We start from the raw sequence: 25,959 nt of genomic DNA, 5'->3' as shown, positions 1-25,959 counted from the left end.
CTATTGTTGGGTTTTTTACAGATAGAGGAATGCAGCTGGCTTGACTTGTTTAAGAAGACACTAAAGAAAGTTTTAGCAAATTTTAAAACAAAGTGATAGCAACCCAGCTGGACATTAACTTCTTACAACCAACTAGCAGTGTTTGGGATTGCTGCATACTACAGTGTTGTTATTTTAATCTATGATAAGAGGTTGTTTCTATGACACATACTCTTTTATAATAATTAAAACCATAATTAACCACATTGTACTTCTCTTTAATATTATGCTGAAATATTGGTAACCTTATACACTCTTAAGCATTCATAGGAACCTTTTACTCATACAACTTTAATTAACAGAGGGTTAAAGAAAAAAAACTTGTTAATTTTATAACACTTTTAAACACCTATTCAACTTATAACATATTAAATGAACTTAACTATTGCTTTAATTTTTCTTTCAAGGTAAAAGAACAAATCTCTTATAATTAGTTTGGAATAAAAGGCTACTTTTCAGGATTTGGTTTTGAGAAAGCAGTTTTGAACATTATGTTCCTTTAAAGGAGATAAGACCTTTTCTTTTTTGAACACTGAAGAAATGATAAGGTTAAAGCACAAGAAGCTATTTTGATAAAACAGACTTTCTTTGTATACTGATCACTCAGGACAAAAACCTCTACCAAAACAGACCAGTGACTTGAAAGACTTTGAGAAGGAACAAAATTTTAACTTTGCATTAGTATACTAATTGATACTAAAAATTTTTAAAAAAAACTTTATAGATAGGCCCATCAAATCTTATTTAACTTTAACCATAAAAATTCCTTTTCCATGAACCTTTTGCACTTTTTGTATTTATTCAGATTTGTCCCACATTTTACTCTTCTTTAATAACCAATCATTTTATTTTAGGACAAAATTATTTTCTGTTTTCTTAATAATAAAAACATATTTTATACATTCTACATACATAAGTTACCAAAACAATTTTGGAAACTGTTTCCAAGCAAACGTCTTACAACATACAATTACCATCAACACTAAACAAGCTTGTTAAAATAATGAACTTTTCTTTACTTCAAATACTTAGTAGCATGCAATATTAGAAACAGTCTCCTAGAAGCAAGGTGTCAGGGGAGGCTGGCTGCTGCCAAGTTTTCCTGTTATAAAATTACCTTTTATTATTTTTATTATTATTATTAATTCAGGTTTGTTTAATAATGACTTTTTGGAATTAGCCATTTAAACACTTTAAACAATGCTTTGTTAAATTCCTTATAATTATTTATAACCATATAGACTATAATTATATTATTTTAAGACAAATTTTACCTTCACAGAACACATTTCCTTACTTAAAATTACCACAATACCTTCTAAAACTTGCTACATGTATTTAAGTTCCAAGAGTTTATGAAAATTAGCCATCCTACTTTAGGACAAAACACACTTTTTAGAAAAAACTTATTAAATTTCAGTTAGCATTTCCACAAACTTTTAACCTTCTTTAATATTCATTTAAGTTTTACATCTTTCATTTTATCCTGTAAAGAAAAATAAACTGTTCACTTCAATCTAGGCAAGAACAACTTTTTATGAAAAGACTTACAGTAATTTTGTTAATCAAGACTTAAAATTTTTATCATTGTAGATATTTTATTAACATTTAAACTTAAGTATTAATATAAGCGCTTATGTAATTTTGGCCATTTATAGAGCTCTTTGTAAAATTTTTACTAATTTATATTGCCGTCTGGAGGTATCAGAATATACACTGACATTGAACAAACAGACAAACACAGAACAATTACAACACATTAACAGAAACATACAGTTTGCAATTAACTCATAATTTTTACTTTCTTGGTATAGCTGTTTTTAAGTTCTCCATTATATCACATTTTAGATTTTACTTTTTAAGATTTCTTCTGGAATCCATGTTGCCTGTAACATGCAAGCTTGTACTTGGAAACATTTTTATTAGTTATCAGCAATCAGTTAAGATAACTTGAGCAGCAGAAATGTAGCTAAGCTCTTATTTAGCAGTTTAGACAGACCATTAACACACATTGTTGGATTACTACTCTATAAGACTATACTGAGACTTGAAGTTCAGGAGTAAACTACTGATTTAAAACTGAAAATTCCTTTTTAAACCTTGATGAAAAATTTGTACTAATTTTATTATCTTGGTTAAATAGGCCCAATCAGAATTAGCATGGAAACAAAGCAGAACACCAATGTTGCCATGTTTTTCTTTTTCCAGTGGCTTAACTCTGTTAACCCCCGCTAGCCCACAGCTGCATTGTCATGTAGACAGCAGGGGGTTTGCAGAGTTGCTGCCAAAATAGTTTCCTTAACTTAGTTTACATTTTAACAGAGAGTTTTCTTACAAGCCTGATTTCACTAACAAGGACTTTATTTAGTATTTTTACCTGTTTTAAATCTTTTAGTAGTTTAAAAGGTATTGGTTCAAGGTGGAACTCAATACCTCCCTGAGGATTATTAGCATCTGATAGAGTTGGTCATAATATAACCAGAAAAGCTGATAATAATTGCATGGCCTCCGGATCCCCTCATTGAAATCTGTGCAATAAATAGGGCATTAAACGTGTTTGAGGAATGGAGTTGGGGACAATTATCTTATTAATATAGGGTAAAGCATCTGACTGTAAAGGATCTAAGGTGACAGCAATTTGCTGGCACAAAACCCACACAGATAAAGGAATGGATTCCCCTCTTTGATATACTCTTTGTAGTGCCTTCATTACCTGTTTCCACTGTTTCAGATTCAAAAGATTTCCCCCTTGCAGCTGAAACCAATACCAGTGTTTTTGTACTAGAGCAAAAAGTTCAAGTAAATCAGCAGTTTTTACCGAGACTCCAACAGTATTTAAAAGAGTTTTTAGTACCTGTGAATATTCTTCCAGATGTCTGGTTGGTTACCCATACCCTGATGCTAGCAGAAAACAAAATTAATTAAGATTCTTACCACTGTATTGTCAGACTCGAGTCACCTTTCGATGGACGCCTCAACCTTTCTGGAAGGTTTTCAGTTTCTGCATTCCCGATACTGCCATGGAAGAATCTCTGCTGCAGTCACTACTTTGGGCCCCATGTTGGCGCCAGATGATGGAGTCGCAGACCCGAAGGGTATCGGGAATGAAAGATAAAGAGAGATTGCGATCAGGGGATCTGAGAGCATTGATTTCTCAAGCTCATCAGACAAATTTATTAGTCTCAGGGGCTTGCTTATATACCCCAATAGGTCGTGAGAAGCAGGAACTTTCCTAGATAACTATTACCACTAGCAGGAACTATTCTAGATAACTCTTACCATTAGCTCATTCTAAATAATAGAGTGGATTAGATAGAAACCAAAGCTCACAATGTTCTATTATATTATTGAAACAAGTATACTCATAAATTGTTGCCCATGTCATTCTGTGCTATCAAGTCCTGGTTCTGCCAGGATGTTACATCCTTGCTATCAAGTCCTGGTTCCGTCAGGATGTTACATCTACGTGCACCTCTAGGGACAGCATGACCCAGTTGTCAAGGAAGTAACTTGCTATTATGGAAACAACATGCCTTTGTTTCCCACATTGGGCAAGGGGTAAAGCCCAGGCCTTGGTTTATGTTCCTCTGATGGAATTTAAGAAAAGGAAAAAGGTAAGCCTTAGGCATCCCCCAACCACTGTGGACCCTCCTGTTTGCTACCATTCCTCCAGATGACTCCTCTGGCCACCAGTTAACCTTTGAGCTCTTTTGGAGCAGCTGTGTTGGGAGGAGGAGCCTCCCAAGGTTGTGACAGACCATCTGGGAGGTTGGAGGGGGAGGGTGCTGTATCCAGCCATGCTTTTGGGCTGCCTTCAAAGTGATAGTACACTTTGATGCCTGAATTCCCAGGAGGTGCTTTCTGAGTTTGTTTTTGTCTGAAAGAGGGAATAGGGCCAGCAGGGATCCTTCCAAGGCAGTGCTGGGATGAGACTGATTCCATACTTTCAGCTTGGTAAGTGCTATTTTCGAGGTCTGCTGGGAATGTGGTAGAAGGGCACCCAGCCCAGACTTTGGGTGGGTGAGTCAGGGAGGGCATGGGGATTTTGGGAGACAGAAAGAGGTTCTTTATGACTAGGACCTGGAGTGCTCGGTCTGAGTCCCAAGAGAGAAGCAGAGAGAAAATTATGCAGGGTATTGTAAGCTATCCCTGGAGGAAAGAGTAGCAGTGAAAACAGACAAAGCTTGAGTGATCCAAATGCGTTGGCTCCTGTTTGGAAGATCACGGTTCAACCTGGTGTTGGCTGTTAGCATCTGAAGGAGTGTGTCGATGAGGGGCTCAGATGGAAGGAAGAGGTGGCTCTGCAGCAGCCCCCTGTCTATTCCATTTTCACTGTCAGCCAGATTGTCTGCTTTAGCCATGTCAGCTTCGAGGCCACTAGGGCCCAAACCCTGAATTTTGTCTCTGCAGTCTCTGCTTTCTGCACTCCCCACCCTTGATGAAGTAATCCCGCTTTTTGCAATAGCTGCAGCAACTGCCAGATTGTTCTGTCCTTTTTTCTTTCCTTCAAGTCATCAAGCGCTGACTGCTGCAGACTTGTCTTTACCAGCGGTCTAACTACCTTTGTTCATGTTTCAGAGTGGTTGCTTTTAGTTAGTATAACTGAGGCAGCAGGACACATGCCTTGTTATGAAGCCTGAAGCTATTACAGAGCCTTCTAGAAGGGGAGAGTTTACTTCCTTCCAAAATAATTATTTCTTATAAGTACTTTTTTTATTTAAGGAGGAACTGGGGATTGAACCCAGGACCTCGTCCATTGGAAGCAGGTGCTCAACCACTGAGCTACATGTGCTCCCCAATGAGAGCTGGATGTTTTGTTTGTTTTGTTTTTAGGAGAGGTACCCATGTTTGAACCTGGGACCTCATACATGGCAGGCAGGCACTCAACCACTTAAGCTACATCCGCTCCCTGTTTGTTTTTTTTTTTTAATCTTCTAGTGCTGTTTTATCTTCTGTAAGTTTGCTATGGAGAAAAATGGAGGGGATGTCCAGGGTGTGGCAGAGATGTTACGTAAAAGGAAAATGCTTCTGTGGTTTGGAAAGAGGTACTTTATGCTTGCCCAGAGTGCCCTGGGCCCCGAATGCCATCAGTGCGGGTTTGTGCTGATGCATGTGATATCTGAGAGGTGCTGGTGGAGCATTTCGGTAGAGAGATATTTGGTCTTAGACACAGGGAGCTCTGCCTTCCAAACTTTCTTTGCTCTGTGCCTTTTAAAATACATTAAAATGTTCCTAAGATTACAAGCTTATATGTGAAGGTTTTGTAATTTTTTTAACCTAAGAAAGAGTTAGAGTGGGATAAATATTTGATGACCTTTGGTAGGAACTCACAAGACTGTTTTTAAGAAGCTCAATGTCTTAGACATGGTTAATTATCTTAAAATCAAGATATTAATGTTGGTAGCTCATTTAAAAACCTTTTTATTTTATAATTATCATAAAGTCACAGGAAGTTAGAAAATGTACAGGGAGGTCTTATATATATTGTTAATTCTTTTTCAAAAGCAAAACAGCTTTATTGTTTTTTTCTGATTATTTATAAGAAAATTGTAAAAATTTCAAACACTACAATGGAGTATAAGTGGAAAGTAAAAATCGCCACCATCCTACTATCTAGAGATAATCATCCCTGGTATTTTAGATCATCCTTCCGCATAATTCTCTGGACATACATAAAGACATCTGCTACATCAGCTGACATGACTGGTTGTGTAAGAAGCATGCATTTCATATAATAATAATTTTTAAATGAGAGAAAGAAAAAGAGAAAGAAAATGGTGCTGGTGGAACTCTCTGCTTTGACTCTGAGCCCTAACTTTTGATGTTCTGTTAATTTGTTGATCTTATCTCCTCCTCCCATCTTTTTGTTTTGAAATTTTTCTGAGCTACAGACTTGTACAGTGAATACCCATTTGCCCTTTGTCTAGCTTTGCCAATTGGTAACAATTGCTTTATCTTTTTGCTTTATCTCTCTTTATAGAAACATTTATGAACTTTTTTTTTTAACCATTTGAAAGTAAGTTGAATGCATCACGATAGTTTGCTCCTCAAAACTTTAGCATGCATCCCCCAAAAACACAAAAAACCATTCTTCTTCTAAACTGTACAACATGGTGGTTGTGTGGATTTTTCTTTCAATGTCTTCTACTTCACAAAAGCTGCTTAAATTATCCCAAATTTAGCCAGTGGGAGCACCCTCCAGATGGCTGCAAGGGTGCAGTGACTCTGTTGGGGTATTCATTTAGCTGTGCAGTTTGGTTAGTACAGCAGAGTTCCAAGACCTGGGTTCTCTCTGAGGGTCTCAAATTCTCCACGTCAGAATGGTGATGGTGATGGTGATACCCTGATGCAGGCACTTGGTCAAACTCTCGATGCACATTTTCTCATTTATTTCTCACAACTGTTATATCCATTCCATCGATGAGAAAATTAGGCCCAGAGAGGACAAGTTTAGGCCCAAGGTCACAAGTGAATACATGACAGAGCCAGATTTTTAACTCCAAAGGCCATGGTTTTCACCACTGTGCTAGTAATTTAATAAGCGTTGGCATTTTCCCACCTGCACAGACTTACAGGGGAAACATCAGCTTGGAAATAGTATAGAGGATTTACCTTCATCTTTCTATCTTTTTTTTTTTTAAAGATTTACTTATTTTCTCTCCCCTTTCTGCCCTCCTCCCTCCCTGTTGTCTGCTCTCTGTGTCCATTTGCTGTGTGTTCTTCTGTGTCCACTTGCATTCTTGTCGGGCGGCACTGGGAATCTGTGTCTCTTCTTGTCTCATCTTGCTGCGTCAGCTCTCCGTGTGTGCGGCATCACCGCTGGGTGGGCTGCACTTTTTTCACGTGGGACGGCTCTCCTTGCATGGAGCACTCCTTGCGTGTGGACACCCCTGCGTGGCACGGCACTCCTTGCGTGCGGCAGCACTGCACGTGGGCCAGCTCACCACACAGGTCAGGAGGCCCTGAGTGTCGAACCCTGGACCCTCCATATAGTAGGCAGATGCTCTATCAGTTGAGCCACAACCGCTTCCCACCTTCATCTTTCTTCTCAAAATTACTTTCAGAAACTACCCCCAGTGGGCTAGTCAGACTCGAATTGCTTTACTAATAATAGGCCAGTTGTTGAATATATTTAAGGAAGTTATGGAAAATTAAGTATTTTAAATAAATATATATACATATAAGCACATTCAGTAAACTGAAAATTGTGAGAAAGCAAAGATACCCGAATCTCACCCATCGTTTTGCCAGTTGGTCCTGACATTTTTGTGTTTCTCTCTTTTAATATTTTTTCAATTCATCTGTTTTACTTAGATATAATCATGGTGTATCTAAAATGTTGCCTTCTGCTTTTTTACTAGTAAAAGCAAAATAACCTCTTTGACAATAAAAACATACTAGAGCTTTCATTTCCATAAGAGTTCATTACTAATTTTTGAGACTGCCATTTCAAAAACTTATCTATGTAAAAATGTGCTAAGTACCTAGGGGAGAGGGTTGTCTGGAAGAAAGGCAGATGTGTAAAGAAAGAGTTATTCTGTAAAGAGAATATACACTGTGCAGTGGAATCAGGGAGGACGGGAAGATACTGGTTTGCCCTGGGAAAAATAGTTCACTAAAAAGGTGAAATTTAAACTGAGTTTTCTGGGATAGAGAGAATGCTGTAGAGGGTGGGGGATGGGATTCCTGTAAAAGGTGAAGAATGTGCAGATCAGGAAGGAGGGAAGACTTGACATGGCTGGGCTCCGCCTTGGAGATGGGAGACCAGAGGGGCCTGAGAACTGACGAGGCTGGGCAGGTGGGCAGGGACTGGGTGTGGATTGCTGTATGTGGAGGGAGTTAGACTAGGTCCATTAAAGCCATTGGATAATTTTGAGCAGCATAGTTTGTGTATTTGATTTGCATTGCAAACAATTCCCTCTTACGTCAGTGTGGAGGATGGATTGCATCTGAAAGTGGTATGAGTCCAGAAGAGGATATATGTCTTATTAAGAGAAATCTGAAACAGGTGCTATGTTAAATGGTAAATTTGCATCTTTAGTATACAAATTACAAGAATTTCATATGTACTAGCAACTTTTAGAAGTGCCTGACATTTTTCCTGATTAACATGTCTAGTGCTGTCACGTATGGTTGTGCAGGCTGCTCACTGCACAACAGTGGCCTGGCAAGGGGTGAGGATGAAATTTACACCCAGTCCTACTTGCGAAGCTATGAACTCTGGTATGGTCTGTGTCTACCCAGAGGAGGTTCCATTTTCTAAATCACCCAAAGGCCCTATGGTTAACTGTAGGCCGCTAGGCTAGATCCACTTTCATTCTTTAGAATAAACAATGAGAAAAAGTATCAGGCCCAAGAGGCAGAGACCAAAGTCCCCAGTGTTCTCTCCCCAAAACAGTTACAAGCAGCATTTATTTAGGACCTGCTTACTTTTCAGCCTTCCAAAGAGGTGATGCTGCCTCAAAAGTCTGAGAAGCCAGAACTTTCCACTAGGCCCAAGCTTAGTTCTCTGGGGACAGATGGATAGCTGCCTTTAAGAGGGATGATATACAGTCCTTGTTACCTTCCTTGAGGCCACTTCAAGGATCATGCATGCTTTAGTACATTCACCAAACAACAGGGAAGCTCAGAGGCTTGTCTTAGACACTGTGCAACATTCTATGTTTTCTTCCCTTGTGGTCAGATGTACTACTTGTGTGAATGTAATTATACCACTGGAAGAAAAAATAGATGTACTCTTTGGCTTCTGGGGTAGGCACACACAAAGCTTGGCATGATCTAAGCAAGAAAAACTAGAATAATAGTCACCTCTCCTAATCCCAGTGGTTCTCTACAAAAAAAGTCATTTTTTCCACATTTCTTGACAAATTTGAGGGTTTTAAGCGTAAAAGCAGAATTTGACCCCAGAGCTCCTAGAAGGGGACCTCTCTCAGATTTTTTTTTCTTCCATAATATGTCTTTGCAAAGAGGTATCTTCTTGTCCAGGATTTGATCCAAATGGTAGTTAATTTTAATTTTGTTTCTCTAGACTGCAAGGAGGATAAATGGGTGCCTTTAGAACAGGTTTCAGCAAAGTATGGCTTGGGGGCAAAATCAAGCTTGTGAATGAAGAATGATTTTTACAGCTTTAAATAGTTGGAAAAAGTCAAAAGAAGAATAATATTTTATATGATATGAAATTAAAATTTCAGAGTCTATAACTTTTTATTGGAGCAAACCCTGCTCATTCATTTATGTATTATCTGTGGCTGCTCTCATGCTACAGCTGTAGAGTTGAGAAAATGCAGCAGACACTGTACAGCTGGCAAAGCCTAGAATATTTACTCTCTGGCCCTTTATGGAAAAAAAGTTTACTTATCCTCTGCTCTAGAGAAACAATTTAAATATGTAGAGGACTCATGTATTTAAAATGTTATCTAATGCTATCTTTTTTTCATTTAAAATTTTTTATTGAAGCATATCATGCATTCATGAATCTGCACGTAAACAATAACTATCAAGTAAAAGTTGTGAATTTATAAAACAAACATGCATAGGATACAGGACTCCCATACATCACCCCACCACTGATACCTTGAATTGTTGTGGAACAATTGTTAGAGATGATGAAAGAGTATTGCCAAAATAGTACTACTAACTATAGCATTTATCTTACATTTGGTGCACATTCCCCCAAACCCATCAGATTACTAACATGCTGTATTAGTGTTATGTATTTGTTATAGTTCATGAGAGAATGTTTTCATGTTTGTTCTGTAACCCCAGTCCATCATCTACCACAGAATTTAATGTGCTTTATAATCCTATGCTTTGTATAATCCAAATTCTTCCATACCCCCTTTACCCCCTAAATTAGTCAGCCAGAGGGGTGCTGATGCAAAGTACCAGAACTCTGTTGGCTTTTATAAAGGATATTCATTTGGGTAAAAGCTTAGAGTTACCAGGTCCTAAAGAGTCAACTCAATGTACCATAAGAGGTACTTTCTTACCAAAAGTCAGTTACCACATATTGATGCAAGATGGCGGACAATGTCTGCGAGGGTTCAGACTTCCTCCTTCCTCTTAAGGCTCCATGGTCCCAGCTTCTTCTGATCTCAGCTATAGGCTGGCATAAAGCTCATTTCCTTTTGGGCTCAACTGCTCTGCTCTCTTCATAAGGTCAGCTGTAGACAATCATCTCATCTCTCTTTCCGGGCTGTGTCTATGAAGCACTCTCTCTTCTGTGTGTGATAGTTTGTTTTTTATCAGCCGAAGGGGGCTGGAACTCAGTGCTGATATCACATGCTAACGAAGTGGTTAAATCAAAGCCCTAATCTTAACATAATTTAATCAGATGCCTCAGCTGAATCTAATACAATCAAAGGATACCACGAACAGAGGAACAGACCAATTTGCAAACATAGTATCTCTTTTGGAATTCGTAAATAATATCAAACTGCCACGCCCCCTATTGTTGACCTTTAGAATTGATACAGTATCTTCTTTGCCATTGTTACAAAAATATTACAATATACCATACATTATATTAGTTGTAATTTCCCCATGTATCACCACATACTATCTTTTTTAAAAACAGTTTTATTCACATATAATTGACAAGCAACTGCACATATTTAAATGTACAGTTTGATAAGTTTTGACATATGTATATCCTCATGAACCCATCACAACTATCAGGCTATCCATTACCACAGAAAATTTCCTTGTGCTTCTTGGTAATCCCTACCTCCTGTCCTTCCACTCCAGGCAGTCTCTGCTGGGTTTTCTGTGACTATTGATTAGTTTTCGTTTCCTGTAGTTTATATAAATGGGATCCTATAGTATGTATTCTTCTTGTTTGGCTCATTTTGCTGAGCAAAATTATTTTGAGATTCATCTTCATTGTTGTGTGCAGCAAAAGTTCATTCCTTTTTTGTTGCTGAGCAGGACTATATCACACTTTATTTACTCTCCTCTTGATGGCCATTGACTAGTATCCCATTTTTAACTATTGCCAGTAAACATTCTATGCACGTCCATATGTAAGTCTTTGCATGCACACATGCTTTCTTTTCTCTTGGTCAAATACCTAGGAGTGAAATGGCTGAAACAGACTAACTGTTTCAAAGTTGTTCCACTTTACATCCCTACCATTGTGTTTTAGAGTTCCAGTTCCTCTACAGGAGCCACTGCTCACCTTTATCCACCAGTGCCCAAACTCCTTACCTGAAGTATGAGGAAGAGTTTGTAATAATCTGGTTCATTTAGGCTTCGTTAGACCAACAAAAGAACTGATTCACATCAGCTCTAAAAAATCCAGATTTCCTGAGAGAAACGTTGACGTCAATGGAATCATTACCTCAAAATCCTTTCCATCAGTGTAGCTGAGATCTTGATTCTTCTTCTCAGTAGACAGCAGAGGCCACTCTGTAATTCTGAGTGTTAATAAAGTAAGCTCCCCGCCTCTACCCCATTCTGGGATTAATGTCCCCTGGCACACCATGAGCTTCTAGCATGTATATGAATCAAAGGGGAGCTTGTGAAAAACACAGCTTTCTGGGAACCATCCTCAGGATTTGATTCAGAGGTTTATGCTGGGACCCATGAATCTGCATTTTAACAGGGTGCACACATCAGATGCAACCATGCAGCCTGTTAAATTTCTGGGACCTAAGGGCTGGAATTTCTGGGACCACTTATGGTTTATTTTCACTTCTTGCGTTCTTGGATTGTTAGTATATTGTAACTAGACTGGCTATTACCAGGATAATTTCACCAGCTCCCTGTGGGGGCTGAGAGAGGTTTTTTTGGTTTTTGTTTTCCCTAAACATGTTTTAATCTTTGGGAATAAAAAGGTAACTTCATGTGAGATAAATAATTTCTTTTTCTAGAGTTACTATTTGTTCTCTTAAAGCATTGATGGGTTAAATCCAGTTACTTGAATAGCATAGTCACTATCAAATATAAGGTTGGAACTTCAGTAATGTTTGTTTCTGTTAATCATGTGGAGAAATTTAAATACAATGCTGTTTTTCTCTTTAAAATTTACTCTGCTAGAACTATTTCGGTGGAAAACTGTCTGCTCAAGGGAAAATGCCTTGGATTGAATACAATAATGAAAAAGTTTCTGGCACAGAATTCATAATTGACTTTCTGGAAGAGAAACTTGGAGTGAATTTAAACAAAAACCTTGGTCCTCATGAAAGAGCTGTCTCCAGAGCGGTGACCAAGATGGTGGAGGAGCACTTCTACTGGTGAGTCCCCTGGGGGCTGAGGAGGCCTGGCCCCAGCTTTTCCCAGTAAACCCCAAGTTTTCTTTCGCTTTTCAGACACTCCCCCTAGCTTTTGAAAAGTTGTCTATGTTAACAATTTGGGATGAGAAATCTGACTTACTCAGGGGTAAAAGTTATGACTTAAATTTTGAGGTATCTAGACCAATGTGGAAGAACATTTTCTGTAAAGTCTAGTCAGTAAGTATTTTTAGGCTTTGTGGGCCATAAATCTCTGTCACAGCTACTCAAGTTTGCCACTGTAGTGCAGAAGCAACAAAAAACAATATATAAATGAATTAACATGACTGAGTTCTAATGAAACGCTACTGTGGGTCCTGAAATTTGAATTTAGCGTAATATAGAATATTATTTTTTCGATTTTTTTCCCCATCACATAAAAATGCACAGACTTCTTAGCCTATGGGCTGTAATGTGCTGACCCCACATCTGGACTGGAACTCAGTGAGGTGAGGGTGATATTTCAGTTGACTGAGTCTAGGGCTATATACAAATATAGCCTGCTGAATTGAAATAATTTTAGTCAGATACCCAGTAGAAGGAGGGAATAGAAAACTACATCAGGGTAGAATTCCTAGGTGAAATAAATTGTTATACTTTATAAGATTGCCATCAGTTTTTCTTAGGTAACAAGAGCTTCTCTATATTCCAGGAACATTTCTAGAGGGCCTTTGTCCTGATGGCCTCACTCTGAGTTGGTTTTCCCTAACTTTCAGGCACACACACATTGTGTTGATGAGTTTTGCCACTTGTGCATGAGGCGTGGTGCTGGCTCTGACACCCTGTGGGTTAAGCAGACATGGTTCTTTTTGCTTTACAAATTGTCCTGTGGGCCTTTTCCTTTTCTTTCATCCATTTTCTGGAATTTCAGTACCTTTCACTATGCCTCAATAGATGAGAGGAAATTTCTCCCTGATTTCTACAAACTCTATCTTGATCTGAAGATTTAATGAAGAATTGTTAAGTCCACTCTTTTTTGGGCATTAATTGTTACTTCTGAGTCCGATGCTGTCTGGAGCCTCCTCCTCCCAGGAGGTACACTCAGTATGGGGTTGATTGTAGAAGGTTCTTCCCCATCATCTCTCTGTTTCATCTGTTCAGCTCTTTCTAAATGGGAAACTTGCTATTTCTGTCTCTTGTTTTTGCAGCCTCTTTCTATTTTTGGCTCTTGCCCAGTTTATTCCAGGGCTGACCTGAAGCAGGCTCCCTACCTCCCCAACTCATTTCAGAGGTGAAGGGAGAGGGAGCAAGTAGGCTACTAGGGAGAGGGTGGGACAGAGGTACAGATCAATGAAGGATTGGTCACAGACTCAGCATTCCCGAGATGAACCTGGGTCCACTGCAGGGTGGACCAAGATGAACACCTGCAGGTGATATGCTCAGCTCCTGGGAGCTGTGGGCAGAGCCCATTTTACTTGCTTGCCAGGCCTCAGTCCTAGCTTTGCAAAGATGGAGGGATATGAAGACCCAGCACAGCCACCTGACCTTCTGTGCTTTCCCCAGATGAAGCTGGCCCTCCAAATCAATTGATTGATGGGCCCACTGATACGAAGAGCTTTTGCTTTGTCAACCACCTGAAAAAGGAGCAAAACTCTTTAAGTTTTAGTTGGTACTTTGGTTACAGGTCTTTGATTTCTACAGTGGTTCAGGAAATTTATATTCTAGTTAGAAAGTCTTTGGTTCAGCAGGATTCCAAAGTACCACCCATCACTACTTCTTATTCTGGGTGTGCATGTTCTTGTATATATTTATTCCCTGGTAGCAGTACATCTTTTGCCTCCCTCCAGCCCTGCCTCCTGTCCTAGCCTCGAGCTAGTATTCAAGGTAATGCGTTGGAGATTGAATCACATCCCCCACAAAAGGCATGTGCAGGCACCAACCCCTGGTCCTGTGGGTGTGAATCCATTTGTAAATAGGACATTTGAAGACATTAGTAGTTAAGGTGTGCCCAAACTGAATGAGGGTGGCCTTAATCCAATATGGCTGAAGTCCTTATAAGCAAAGGAAATTGAACAGGGGAAGAGGAAGCCATGGGGAGTAGCCAGAAGCTGGATATCAATGGACCCTGGAAGAGAAAGGAGAGGATGTGGCGCTGTAATTGCCATGTGACAGAAAAAGCCAAGAACCATGGATCACCTGTATCTGGCTCCAGATTGCCACAGTCTTTGGGGAGAAAACATTGCCTTGCTGATGCCTCAGTTTTGGATTTCTAGCCTCAAAACTATACACTACTAAATTCCTATTGCCTAAGCCTTCCCTTTGTAAGGTATTTGTTTTAGCAAGTGGGAAACTCATAGAGTTTTTGTTACTAGAAGGTGGGGTGCTGCTATGACAAATACCTAAAAATGTGGAAACAGCTTTGGAATTGGGTAATGAGTAGAGGAGGAATTGTGAGGCACTTGATAGAAAAGCCTAGATTGCTTTGAAGAGATTGTTGGTAGAAATATGGACATTGAAGGTACTTCTGATGAGGACTTAGAAGGAAATGATGAATGTGTTGTTGGAAATTGGAAGAAAGGCAGTTGTTATAAAGTGGCAGAGAACTTGGCGGAATTGTGTTCTGATATCAAGGCAGAATTTGAAAGCAGTTAACTTGGATATTTAACTAAGGAAGTTTCCAAGCTTTCTGTGGAAGGTGCAGCCTCGTTACTTCTTGCATCTTATAGTAAAATGTGAGAGGAAAGGGATAAGCTGAGAACTGAACTCTTAAGCACAAAGAACCCAGCAATTGAATACTTGAAAAGTTGTCGCCTGTTCAAATAATGTGCCCCGAGACTTGGGCCAAAAAATGACTCTATCCAGGTACCTCCCTGACTTCTGGTAAGTGAGTCTTCAGAGAACAGAGTTCCATGTAAGGATTTAACTGAAAAACATTTTGCTAGAGAGCGTATGGTTAAATATGGATCCAGTGAGCCCTTTCAGTGGGAGTCAGGATTGGAAATGCCATTCCAGGAAGGATCTCTGGAAAGTTCTATTGTCTGATGCTTTGGACCTACTTGAACTGCATGCAAAGCTGACAAGGTTTTTGCAAAATTTGTATGAGCAAACCCACTACCAGCCTGGACTAAAAGGAACAGAGAAGGGCAAATTGAAGGAAGAATGACTTCAAGGGCAAAACAATGGAAGCTGAGGTCTGGACCTCCTGGCAAGAGTGTGGGCCCACCCACGTGTGTGGAAAGGGCAGGTCTGCCCGTGTACTTGGAGGGGGTGGGCCTTGTGCCCATTGTTCAGGAAGAGTGCCACCCCAGTGCTTGGAGATGGTGACGCCTACACCCCAGTGTTCAGGGAGAGCATAGCTGCTGCACAAAGCACTTGGAAAGGATGGGGCTGCCTCTCTAGCTAGCCTGGAGGACAAAACATCAATCCAGACGCTCAGGCCTTGATATCTAATGGAGTTTTTCCTGCTGGCTTTTGGACTTGTTTGGGACCTGTGACCCCTATTTTCCTTCCAGTTTCTCCCTTTCACAATGGTAATGCTTGTCCTAGACCTGTCCTTCCATTGTGTACTGGAAGCAGATAATTTGTTTTCTAGGTTTCACAAATCCATCAGACAAAGAGTTTTGCTCTAGAATGGACAACACCCATAACTAATTTTGATGAAACTTTGTACTTATCATTGTTCTAAAAGGCTTTTGGATGTTGTGATGGACAGAATGTATTTTGCATGTGGGGATGTCTTTTGGAATCCAGAGGGAAGACTGTTGGGGAATTGAATTGTGTCCCCCACAAAAGGCATGTTCAGGTCCCAACACCTGGGCCTGTGGGTGTGAACCCATTTGCAAATAGGACCTTTGAAGATATTGTTAGTTAAGGTGTACCCAAACTGAATGAGGGTGGGCCCAAATTCAATATGGCTGAAGTCCTTTTAGGCAAAGGACATTGGATACAGAAGAGGAAGCCAATAGAGAGTAGCCAGAAGCTGGAAGTCATTGAAATCCAAAGTGAAAGAAAACATGGTCACGTGCATTGCCATGTGATATAAAAGCCAAGGACCAAAGATCTCTAGCAGCCAGTCCCAGAATGCCAGTCTTTGGGGAGAAAGCATCACCTTGCTGGCATCTCAATTTTGGCTCAAAACCATGAACTAATATATTCCTGTTGTTTAAGCCAACCCACTGTATGGTACTTGTTTCAGCAGCCAGGAAACTAATATAGCTGGCATGTTGGGGGGAGGAGCAGGGCGAAAGGGTCTGGAAAGAGGTGGGAGGTGGTTCCCTGGTAGGGAACAATCTTCATTCTGCCCACCACAATTCCCCAAGTGATTGGGAAGCTGCTTGAGTCATACATAGCTCCTTCTAAGGGTAATCTTATTTCCTTAATTCAAATTTTAATTAAAAAAAATACATTTTTTGGGTTAGCTATTATTTCTTATTTGTGTTTACTTAAGAGTTAATTTGAGGAAGAACTAGTGTAGTTGGGAGGCAGGTCTCTACTAAAATGCAAATATCAAAATAACACTCTTGAATCCCCCAGTTCCCTTAAATCCTAGGTAGCAGAAGGTTTTATAAGTTTCCCAAGCCTTCAGTCAACTTTTTTTTTGCTTTGGGGAAACCCTGAAGAGGCTTTCTGAGACCTCCAAAACCCCAAAGAAGAAAAGATCCCCTTCCACCTAGAAAGTAAAAGCCTCGAGCAGAGAATCTTCTAGATACTTCCCACAGGGTCCCCTCTGCCTTTCCCTTTTCTGGTCCCAGAGAACCACACACAAAGCATGCACCTGTGGAAACTGGTGGCCCAGCCAAGGAGCAGATCATGTAAGAAAATATTACAGGTACGGGCTTTCTGTGAGATCTTGTTAAATTTTGTTCATTACTGAGGTTGACACAATAAGCTCCAGGGCTGTGTCTACTCACAGAGGTGGAAGAGGAAATCCAATAAACCTGCCATGTTTGACTCATTGATTCAGTTATATGGAGTTTTCAGATATGTTTATTTTGGCCCAAAACCTTAAAAATATTCCACTTCAGGTATGGTTTTCTGAAAAGCAAAGTCAATGGAAAGCTGGCATTATTATGTAATATCATGTAATCCCAAAAAGGTCTGTTCAAATAGGCACACTCAGCTGCTAAAAAGTGATTTTTCTTGAGCAATAGAAATCCATACGTTTATGTCCCACTTGTATTATAAAAGCTATTATTAAAGATGAAGGAGGCAGTTTTTCATCCACTTTTTTCCACTGAGTGCTGAAGTTAGATCCAATGCAGGGAAGTAGGTATAAAGGGAAGTCAGATAGGCACAGAATCAAATTGCTGGAATGAAATAGTTATTAGATAACATACAGTATGGCTTCTTTCATGTGATATGCACACCCTCGTGGACATCGATGAATGTCTTAATGATCTTCCAACCCCATAGGGAAGTGTATGAGTGCCTTTGCCATACCAACTAGTCATAACATTTTTACCCCTAAAGTATAGGCTTTAGAACAATGAATTCAAATTTGCATTGAGAGGATCATAATTTCTAAATTTCAAGTGTGGCTTTTGGTGCAGTTTTGGTGAATGGAGGAGGTGGGGTGCTTTTATAAAATGACTTATCCAAGATTTTTTCTAAAAGCCAGGAAACTCTCCTGGATTACGATTCAATTAATGTGTTCCCCCTTTATTCCTTTTTTCTTTTTCCCCAGCCCTAGATGTAGTGAGGCTCTTGTTTGAAGGGACCAACGTAATGCTTGTGAAACTTAGTGAAATTGCAGCAACATTTGCTCTTACACCCTTGAGAATTTAAAATACAAGGAAAACAGAACGAGGATATGGCTTGACATGGAGAAAGGCATTCTCATGATTTGTAAAACCACGAACTGAGACCCATTCATCAAATAGTAGTTTACTGCGCTAGTCCACATATTAATATTTATTTCTACTGTAGTCCAGATATAGTAGGTTATAACAAGAGATACCTTCATTAAAAGATCAGGGGGTGGCATTCATTGTCTCTCTTCCTGATCTTCTTTAAAAATGTTTGAGCAGAGTTTATTCTGTTCTGACTCAATCTATAAAAAAAATCTTTGACCCCATTTTGCAGAAGAGATCAGATACATAAGTTGTTATAAGGGAAATGAGTATTTCAACTTCCTGAAATAGGCTTTCAGAATGACAAATGATTTTAACTACTTAGCCAACCCTTATTTTCTGCATTGGCTCTCCCTGGCCTCTCTAGTTAATAATTCATGATTTCCTGTACAGTGAGCCTCTTCTGAGTGGAAAGTAAAGATTTCTGGCTTCCAGAAGAGAAGAGTGGCATCCCCCTTCTTCAGTCTTCATAGGCACTTCTCTCTTTCCATTTTTCTATTTAAATACATGTCATCCCTTAGAAACACTACTTAGCAGTAGCTGGCTCAGAGTGAGCCTTTTCTCATTCAATCAATAATTCATTCTTTCAGCAAAGTTAATGAATGACTGTTAGGGGCCAGGTACCGTGCTGGATGTCGGGGAAGCCAGGCAAATAAGACGCTGTCCCTGTCAGTGACTCACAGACTGGAGGAGAGATAACAAGCCTTCATGACAGTCAGTGCTGGGCGAGAGTTTGAAGAAGCAAGGAAAGGCAGCCAGCCCCTGCAGAGATGAGGGGTAGAGATGAGGGGAAGATTAAGATGACCAGGCAGAGGGAGCTGCATCTGCAAAAGTTTAGAGATAAGAAAGAGGCATTTGGGGAAGTGCTTGTAATTCTGTAAGACAGGTACATAAAGTTCCCCAAGGGCAGTTCTGGGAGATGGTTCTGGACTGTAGGAGTCAGACCAGGTGGGGCAGTGGTTTGTGTGCGTCTTGCTAAGGAGCTGTGGGGTGTTAAGAAAGGAGCCTAAGTAGCAGCGTGGTATGACTGGATGTGTGTTTTAAGAAGCTTTTGGTGGTTGTCTTGGAGCAAGTAGGTTTTTGGGCGGCCCTGAGTGATTGTCAAGAGAATTCCTGGGAGGCTGCTGACCTCACAGTTGAGAAATGATGAAAGGCTGAGCTACAGTGTTAGAGGGCTTGGAGAAAGGGCAAATCCACAGGGTGGCTGGCTGTCAAAGGAGTGAGGGAGAGGGGCAGTGAAAATTAACTCCTGGGATTTTGGCTTGGGTGAGGTAAAGCAGGTTTGAAGGAGGCTAAGAGGATAGGCCCAATTTTAGCATTGATTTTGCCATTCCTGATGGTAAGTGGATTTTTGAGTTGTCTGTTTTTCACAGGGCATGAATTAGATTGCCTCATGAGTGTGGAGGCAAAAGAAATAATGAGGATAGAAGTCTTGGGAACATGTGAGTGGTAGGAGGAGAAGCAGGAGAGACATAAGCTGAGGAAGAGTTCCAAGAAGGAGGCCAGTCATGTCAGATGCTGCAGGGAGGCCAAGAAAGATAAATAGAGAAGGTTTATTTGGATTTTGCAGCAAGGAGGCTATTAGTGCTTGGATGAATGGTTTCAGGGAGTTTTGGGGGTAGAACCCTCCCCTGATGTGGGTGGGGTTTTCATGTTATGAGAGGAGGTGAATACTTGGTTATGGTGATGTGCAAGGATGTGTGATGCTGTTTTACCTGTAGGAATTGGTTTTGGAATCCATGAAGCACCTATTTTCTTTGTAATTGAAGTTTAGAGTGGAAGAAAAGAGAAAGTGAATGCTTCTCCTTCCTAGCACTGACACATACACATGTCACTGGGCTTGGCCCTTGAGAGCCTGCCTGGACCTCATTTGCTTCTTTTCCCTGACACTGGTCTACGGTCTTGGGTACATGGAAGGAAAGATAGGAAGGGAAATCAAGAGGAGGGAAGGAAAGAGAAGAGAAGACCTGACAGTGTCAGAGGTTATTTCTGGCTGCAAAATTCTTAACTATCTTCTATGTCCTACATTTGACCTGCTAATACAGGTAGAGAAACTTCTACCATTGCACTGATGGGGTCTCTTCCCTACCAAGCTGTATGCTCCAGAGGAGCTCTCTCTCCCATCCCCACCTGCTACTTCAAACCGTTATTATTTCTCTAAAATGCTACCCATTCATTGCCACATCCTCACTGTCTAAACATGATCTCATTTCCTGTTCTTCAGAGGATATTGAAGTCATCAGAGAGGAACTCTGGAAACTCCCTGGAGCCCTTCACAGCTTTCTATCATCTCCTTCTGTCTGTCTCAGAGAACGAGGTACCCCTACTTCTTTCCCAGCTGCCTCTTCTAGCCCTGTCTTCTGTCTTGCATGATGGTGGTGGCTCCTACGTCACTTGTCACCCTAAAAGCTTCCTTATATAATCCCATCTCCTCTCACAGCTTCAGAACTAACTCTGAGGTGCCCCTGGCCACCAGTTCTCTATCTCAAATCTAAACCTATCTTCTGAATTTTCAGCCTTCTGGACATCTTCACTTGGGGATCCACAATCAATTCAAATGCAACAGGTTAACTCATCTTTTATCACCCAGATTTCTTCTACCTGGTGTTTTACAATATTGGTTATCATCCAACCACCAGCCTATACTTTATACCGATCCTTTATATCTGTTGGCCAAAAGAAGCTGCTTCTTCTACCTAAATATTTTTCCTATCTTTTCTCTTCATTATCCCCTCCGTGATTTCCTTAATTGTCATCATTTCTGGATGTTTGCCAGTCTTCCTACCACCATTCCTTCACACTACCATAATTTAGATTGTTTCTTGTCGACTTAAAACCTTTTAGTGGTTACCCTTTGCTTTAGGAATAAAGTTCAGCACCCTTCGCATCAGGCCCCTCCTTCTGTGATCCTTGACCACTCTTCCAATCTCATCTCTCATCAGCAACCTCACTTACTCTCTGGATCCCTCCCATCCCTCCCTGAAGTTTTTGCAGTTCATCAACCAGCAAATGCTCTTCATGCACACACCTTCTCCCTCTGCTATACCTGGTAAACTTCTGCTTGTCCTTTAAGATCACTTATGCTTATGATAAAACCTGGGTAATTCTTCTACAAAGAATGCATTTTTTTCACGTCAACCTGTTAGCATAGAGCTACCGTATTCCTCATTTGTATGCTGTCACTGTTTCCTGGGGCTATTGTTACTTTCGTATTTACTTTAGTTTACTCTCAGACCACTCACTTCCAAAGTAATCAAGGATGGTGTAACTCTCTTATTGTGAATTTAAATCTAGTACAATTAGAATGGAAGTGCTTAATTAGTTTAATGAAATGTGAAAATTGCCACTTTAATTACTGCAGGTGTAAGGAAAAGATCATGTAGAAAAACATCTAGTTTGTATATTTATATAGAATTTACTAAAATAAGTGTGAGATTTTGTATATCAAAAGGTCATTGGAGCGAGCTGGTGTAGCTCAGTGGTTGAGTGCCTGCTTTGCAGGTATAAGGTCCCAGGTTCAAGCCTTGGTTCCTTCTTAAAAAAGAAAAAAAAAATCTTTGGATGGTCTGACTGTACACATTAATTAGTCAACATTACAAGGAATTTTTTCTCTTTTCAGCAATCCGTGTTCTTGACTCCTCAATACTTTTATTGAGAGACTTATAAGCTTTCCTAACAAAATTTGTAGGCGTTCTTTAAAAAGTAAATATGATGAGGGTTATGGTCATAATACAGAGAGTATATTGAATTGCTTGTAGGGCTTTTCAGGAATACTTCAAAAATTTCAGAGACATTGTCTCTTTCTCATTTTCATTTTTTAGAGGAGCAAACCCTCAAAAGAATGGAACTATATAATGATCAAATTTTCAGTGCCTTTTTTTCTCTTGAGGCAGAAAATAATGTTATTGTAGCTGAAATTTCACTGTCATCCCTTGTGTTCTCCGTTTTCAACTCTGCTTTTGCTCTTCTGATTTTTTTGAAGTGGTCAGCACCACTGTCAACCAGCACCAGGAGTAGAGATGACCACAAGTACATCTTTTATTGCTCATATGTGGAAAAGCTAAAATAGTTCATGCTTGGACTCGCACAGCTACATTCTTCTCAGCCTTCAGTGAGAAACCCTTTTAAGTTTTATCTACCAACACTATTAGCCATAAAACCATTCTTGCACTTGCATTGATTTGGAGGACAAAATCAGCAAAGGCCTGATATTGTGGCCGATCACTGGTATTGTGGCCGAAAGAAGACACACGGGTAGTGACTAGCTCTTAACCTATGAAACAGACCGTGCATATGAAATGGGAGCGCCCGGACGGATGAGTTTGCCACATGCACCACCCAGATAGGAAAAATGAATTCAGCCGAGTTCCTTTGGTAATTGCAGTCACTTTTGAGTCCTTGAGAATAAACTGAAACAGAGAGTTGACTTTCTGGAGAGTGAATCATGTACATAATATTTATAATTTTTATAATTTATAATCAACATGGACAGGTATACCCATGCCTTAATTCTCTTTCAAAAAATGGTAAAGCATTTTTTTAAAAAACAATCTTTTATATTGTGAAGTAGGAAAATGCATACACAAGTATACAAAATAAAAGTGTGTGCCTTGATTAAATACAAAGCATATACCTGTGTATCCTTCACTTTGGTCAAGAAGGAAAATGATGCCAGCACCCAGTCCCTCCTGCCTCCTTCCTTACCTCACAAGCGCTCATTCTCTTGACTCCAAGACTTTTTCAGGAGGTTTCTGTTTGTTTGCAGTGGGGTTCATAAGAGAAAGCAGAAGCATGGCATTGGGAGGTGGGAGATGGGGAGGAGGCCGAGGGGGAGGGTACCAGAGAGGAGAGGTTTGTTGCCTTTTTACTTGGGGTTTTCACTGTTTCTCCTATGGCCCCTTCAGTCTAGGCGTTGTCTAGCGTCTGCTGTAATATTGGCCATGCGGTTGCTCCTGTAAGCTGGCATGGTTCAGCTGCTCTAGAATGCACTAAGTTCTGAATGACTTATTTGAAAATGACTCTGTGGAGGTGATATGTATCTGATGCATAGTCGTAACTTGTTTCCACACAATTCCAGGACGTTAGCTTATTGCCAGTGGGTGGACAATCTCAATGAGACCCGGAAGATGCTCTCTCTTAGTGGTGGTGGTCCCTTCAGTAACCTGCTGAGGTGGGTCGTGTGCCACATAACGAAAGGAATTGTGAAACGCGAGATGCACGGCCACGGCATTGGCCGCTTCTCAGAGGAAGAGATTTACATGCTGATGGAGAAGGACATGCGGTCTTTAGCAGGGCTTTTGGGTAATGTACTACACCTTCTATTCTATATTTTATAGCATAACTTTTTGCATGATTAGCAAAGCAATGTTAGTTGATACCATTTAAAGATTTATTTTTAATTTTTAAAACAGACTTCACTTTTTAGAGCAGTTTTAGGTTTATGGAAAATTGCAGAGAAAGTACAGAGAGTTCCTATGTTCCCCCCTCTCCCCTACACAGTGTCCCCATTATTATCCTCTTGCATTAGTGTGGTACATATGTTACAAATCATTAGCTAGAAGTGATGTATTATTATTATTAACTAAAGTCCATAGTTTACATGAGAGTTTACTCTCTGTTGTACAATTATGTGAGTTTTGACAAATGTATAATGTCATGTATCCACCATTATGGTATCATGCAGAATAATTTCAGTGCCCTAAAAAAGCCTTGTGTTCCATCTCTTCATCCCTCCTTCTCTCCCCCTGTACCCTTGGCAACCACTGATCTATTTTTGGTGTTTTGCCTCTTCTAAGGTGTCTATGGTTTGAGTTGAATGGTCTGTAGCCTTTTCAGACTGGCTTCTTTCACTTAGCAATTTGTTTATACAGTTTTATTTTGATTAACTTCCTTGCCTCCAGGGTAGGTTGTAGTCCCACCAGTTAACAAGAGCCGCTAATTTCCATGAGCATGAGCCTCTTTCCTCAACAGCTGGAGTGTGACTGTTGTGGTGTGGCAAGGCCCCAGGTGAAGTGCGTGTGAAACAGGGTGCAGCCTCAATACCTAGATGGAAGTGCTCCAGCATTTCTGTGAGGAAAGAATGGTTTAGGCAAGGAAGCTCTTCTCCTTAAATGCAGGTTAAGGTTAAAAGGCTGCTCCTGAGCACATCTGCTCAGGAGATGGGACTGTTTACCCATCGACGTAGAGTTAAGTTTGAGAGAGAGAGAGACGCTGATACTCAAAGGCACTATTTGACTTGAAGAGTTGACACTATCTGGAACTTCCATTATTTTGCTCCACTGGGTCCCCATGGACCTGCTTGATATAGAAATGAGTGGAACTGGTCTTTTTTTCACCTCATTCCTTTGAAGGCTTTGGACTGACTCCTAGCCTCAGAAATCAGGCCCACGCTAGGTCAACTCTTCCTTACCTGTGGCTATGTCTGCTCCTGGCTTCCTCCTCTTCCTTACCACTGGCTGCAGCTGGGAGTCCCAGCAAGCTGGGACAAGGAGCTGAGCCCCTGAAGTCATGACACAGATTATGCCAGTAAAGTGCCACTCATCTTTTAACAACTTAGAGTTTCCTAACCAGGGAGGGGCAAGTATCACCTTTCTGGGGCATTCCTGGTTGGGTGGAGCAGAACTGGGGAAGAGGACCAGAAGAACGATAATGATAATTGCTAACATTTCTCAACAACTTAGAAAATGCTTTTTCCCCAGTTGTAGTGGGTTGGGAGATGAATGAATTGCTGGTGGCTAGGCTGGAAACCTGGCTAGGATTTAAAGCTGCATCAAAAGTCTAGATGGTTTTCTGAGATGAGAAGCTGAGTGGGCTGCTCGAAAAGTAGGAGTTGGCTAAAGTTATATGGATCCCAGGGAGCAGTCTAGGTCTGAACTCTCCAAGAGGAAGGACATTTTTCCTGCATTTGGGGAATCTCTTTGGCTGAACATTGTAGTTTTTCTTACTAAATGAGGCAAAAACACCCCCACTCCCACACCTGGGATTTGGCTTACTTTTAAGCCCAGATGAGTAAGAGATGCAAAATCCAAAATTGATTTTTTTTTTTTTTCGAGATAACTTAAGATTTGGGGGAAATTGTCCTGGTATGTATTTAACTCATCAGGCTAAATTAATTACTGCTATTTCAGTTCTGTTGACTTTATAATAATTTGAATACCTTCTATGTGCCAAGAACTGGGGAATACAAAACTCAGTTCCCTCAAATAGCTTCTGGCCTTGTGGGAGGGATGACCCTATGAAGGGATCGGCAACTTGTGTCTCATGGCTTGTCAGATCTGTTTTTGTATGGCCTGTGGGCTAAAAATGCTTTTTACACTATTAAAACATTGAAAAAAAAATGTGACAGAGACTGAATGTAGGCCCAGAAAGCCTGAAATATTTGCCATCTGACTCTTCACAGAACTTTTCCGCCCCGTGCTGTCATTGTACAAGCTGACTTGTGGCAGGTCCGTGCCAGAGGCCTGTGCTCAGGTCTCTGGGGACTCAGTGGGGACAGAGAAATGGGAGGAGGGCTGAAGAGAGTCCACCGAGGAGATGCACTTGTGTTGGCCTGAGAGATTAAAACACTTGTCCCCATGAGGAAAATAATGGACGCTCTTCCAGGCAGATCATGAGCAAGGGGGTGCTTCAGGATCGTGGTTGAAAACGACGATTAAAAGGTGGTTTGGGGCCATATCATAAAGGGTGGTAATTATCATGTATGAAATGTTTACTCTGTCATACAGACCACATCGCAGTGTTGAAGATTTATGAGCAAAGGCGCGAAGTCGCCATATTTGCAGTTTAGAAATGGTGTCGTGGGGGATGGATTGGGGCTGGGTGGAGGGGGCAAAGAGACGGTGAAGACGGAATGAATATCTATG

General features: G+C 40.5%; 1 protein-coding gene across 4 annotated transcripts in view; it reads left to right on the top strand.

Annotated features, from left to right (window-relative positions):
* Window positions 1-25,959, top strand: part of FAXC (failed axon connections homolog, metaxin like GST domain containing) — an 85,731-nt gene that overhangs the window by 17,628 nt on the left and 42,144 nt on the right. For all 4 annotated transcript variants that reach the window (XM_058307174.1, XM_058307172.2, XM_058307173.2 and 1 more), the window contains 2 exons: window positions 12,076-12,272; window positions 23,175-23,398. In XM_058307174.1, the coding sequence (XP_058163157.1) occupies window positions 12,076-12,272; window positions 23,175-23,398 (421 nt within the window). The remainder of the gene's footprint in view (window positions 1-12,075; window positions 12,273-23,174; window positions 23,399-25,959) is intronic.

This window comes from Dasypus novemcinctus, chromosome 11 (assembly GCF_030445035.2).
Source record: "Dasypus novemcinctus isolate mDasNov1 chromosome 11, mDasNov1.1.hap2, whole genome shotgun sequence".
NCBI classification, from domain to species: domain Eukaryota; kingdom Metazoa; phylum Chordata; class Mammalia; order Cingulata; family Dasypodidae; genus Dasypus; species Dasypus novemcinctus.
This window is presented reverse-complemented; position numbering and strand designations above follow the sequence as displayed.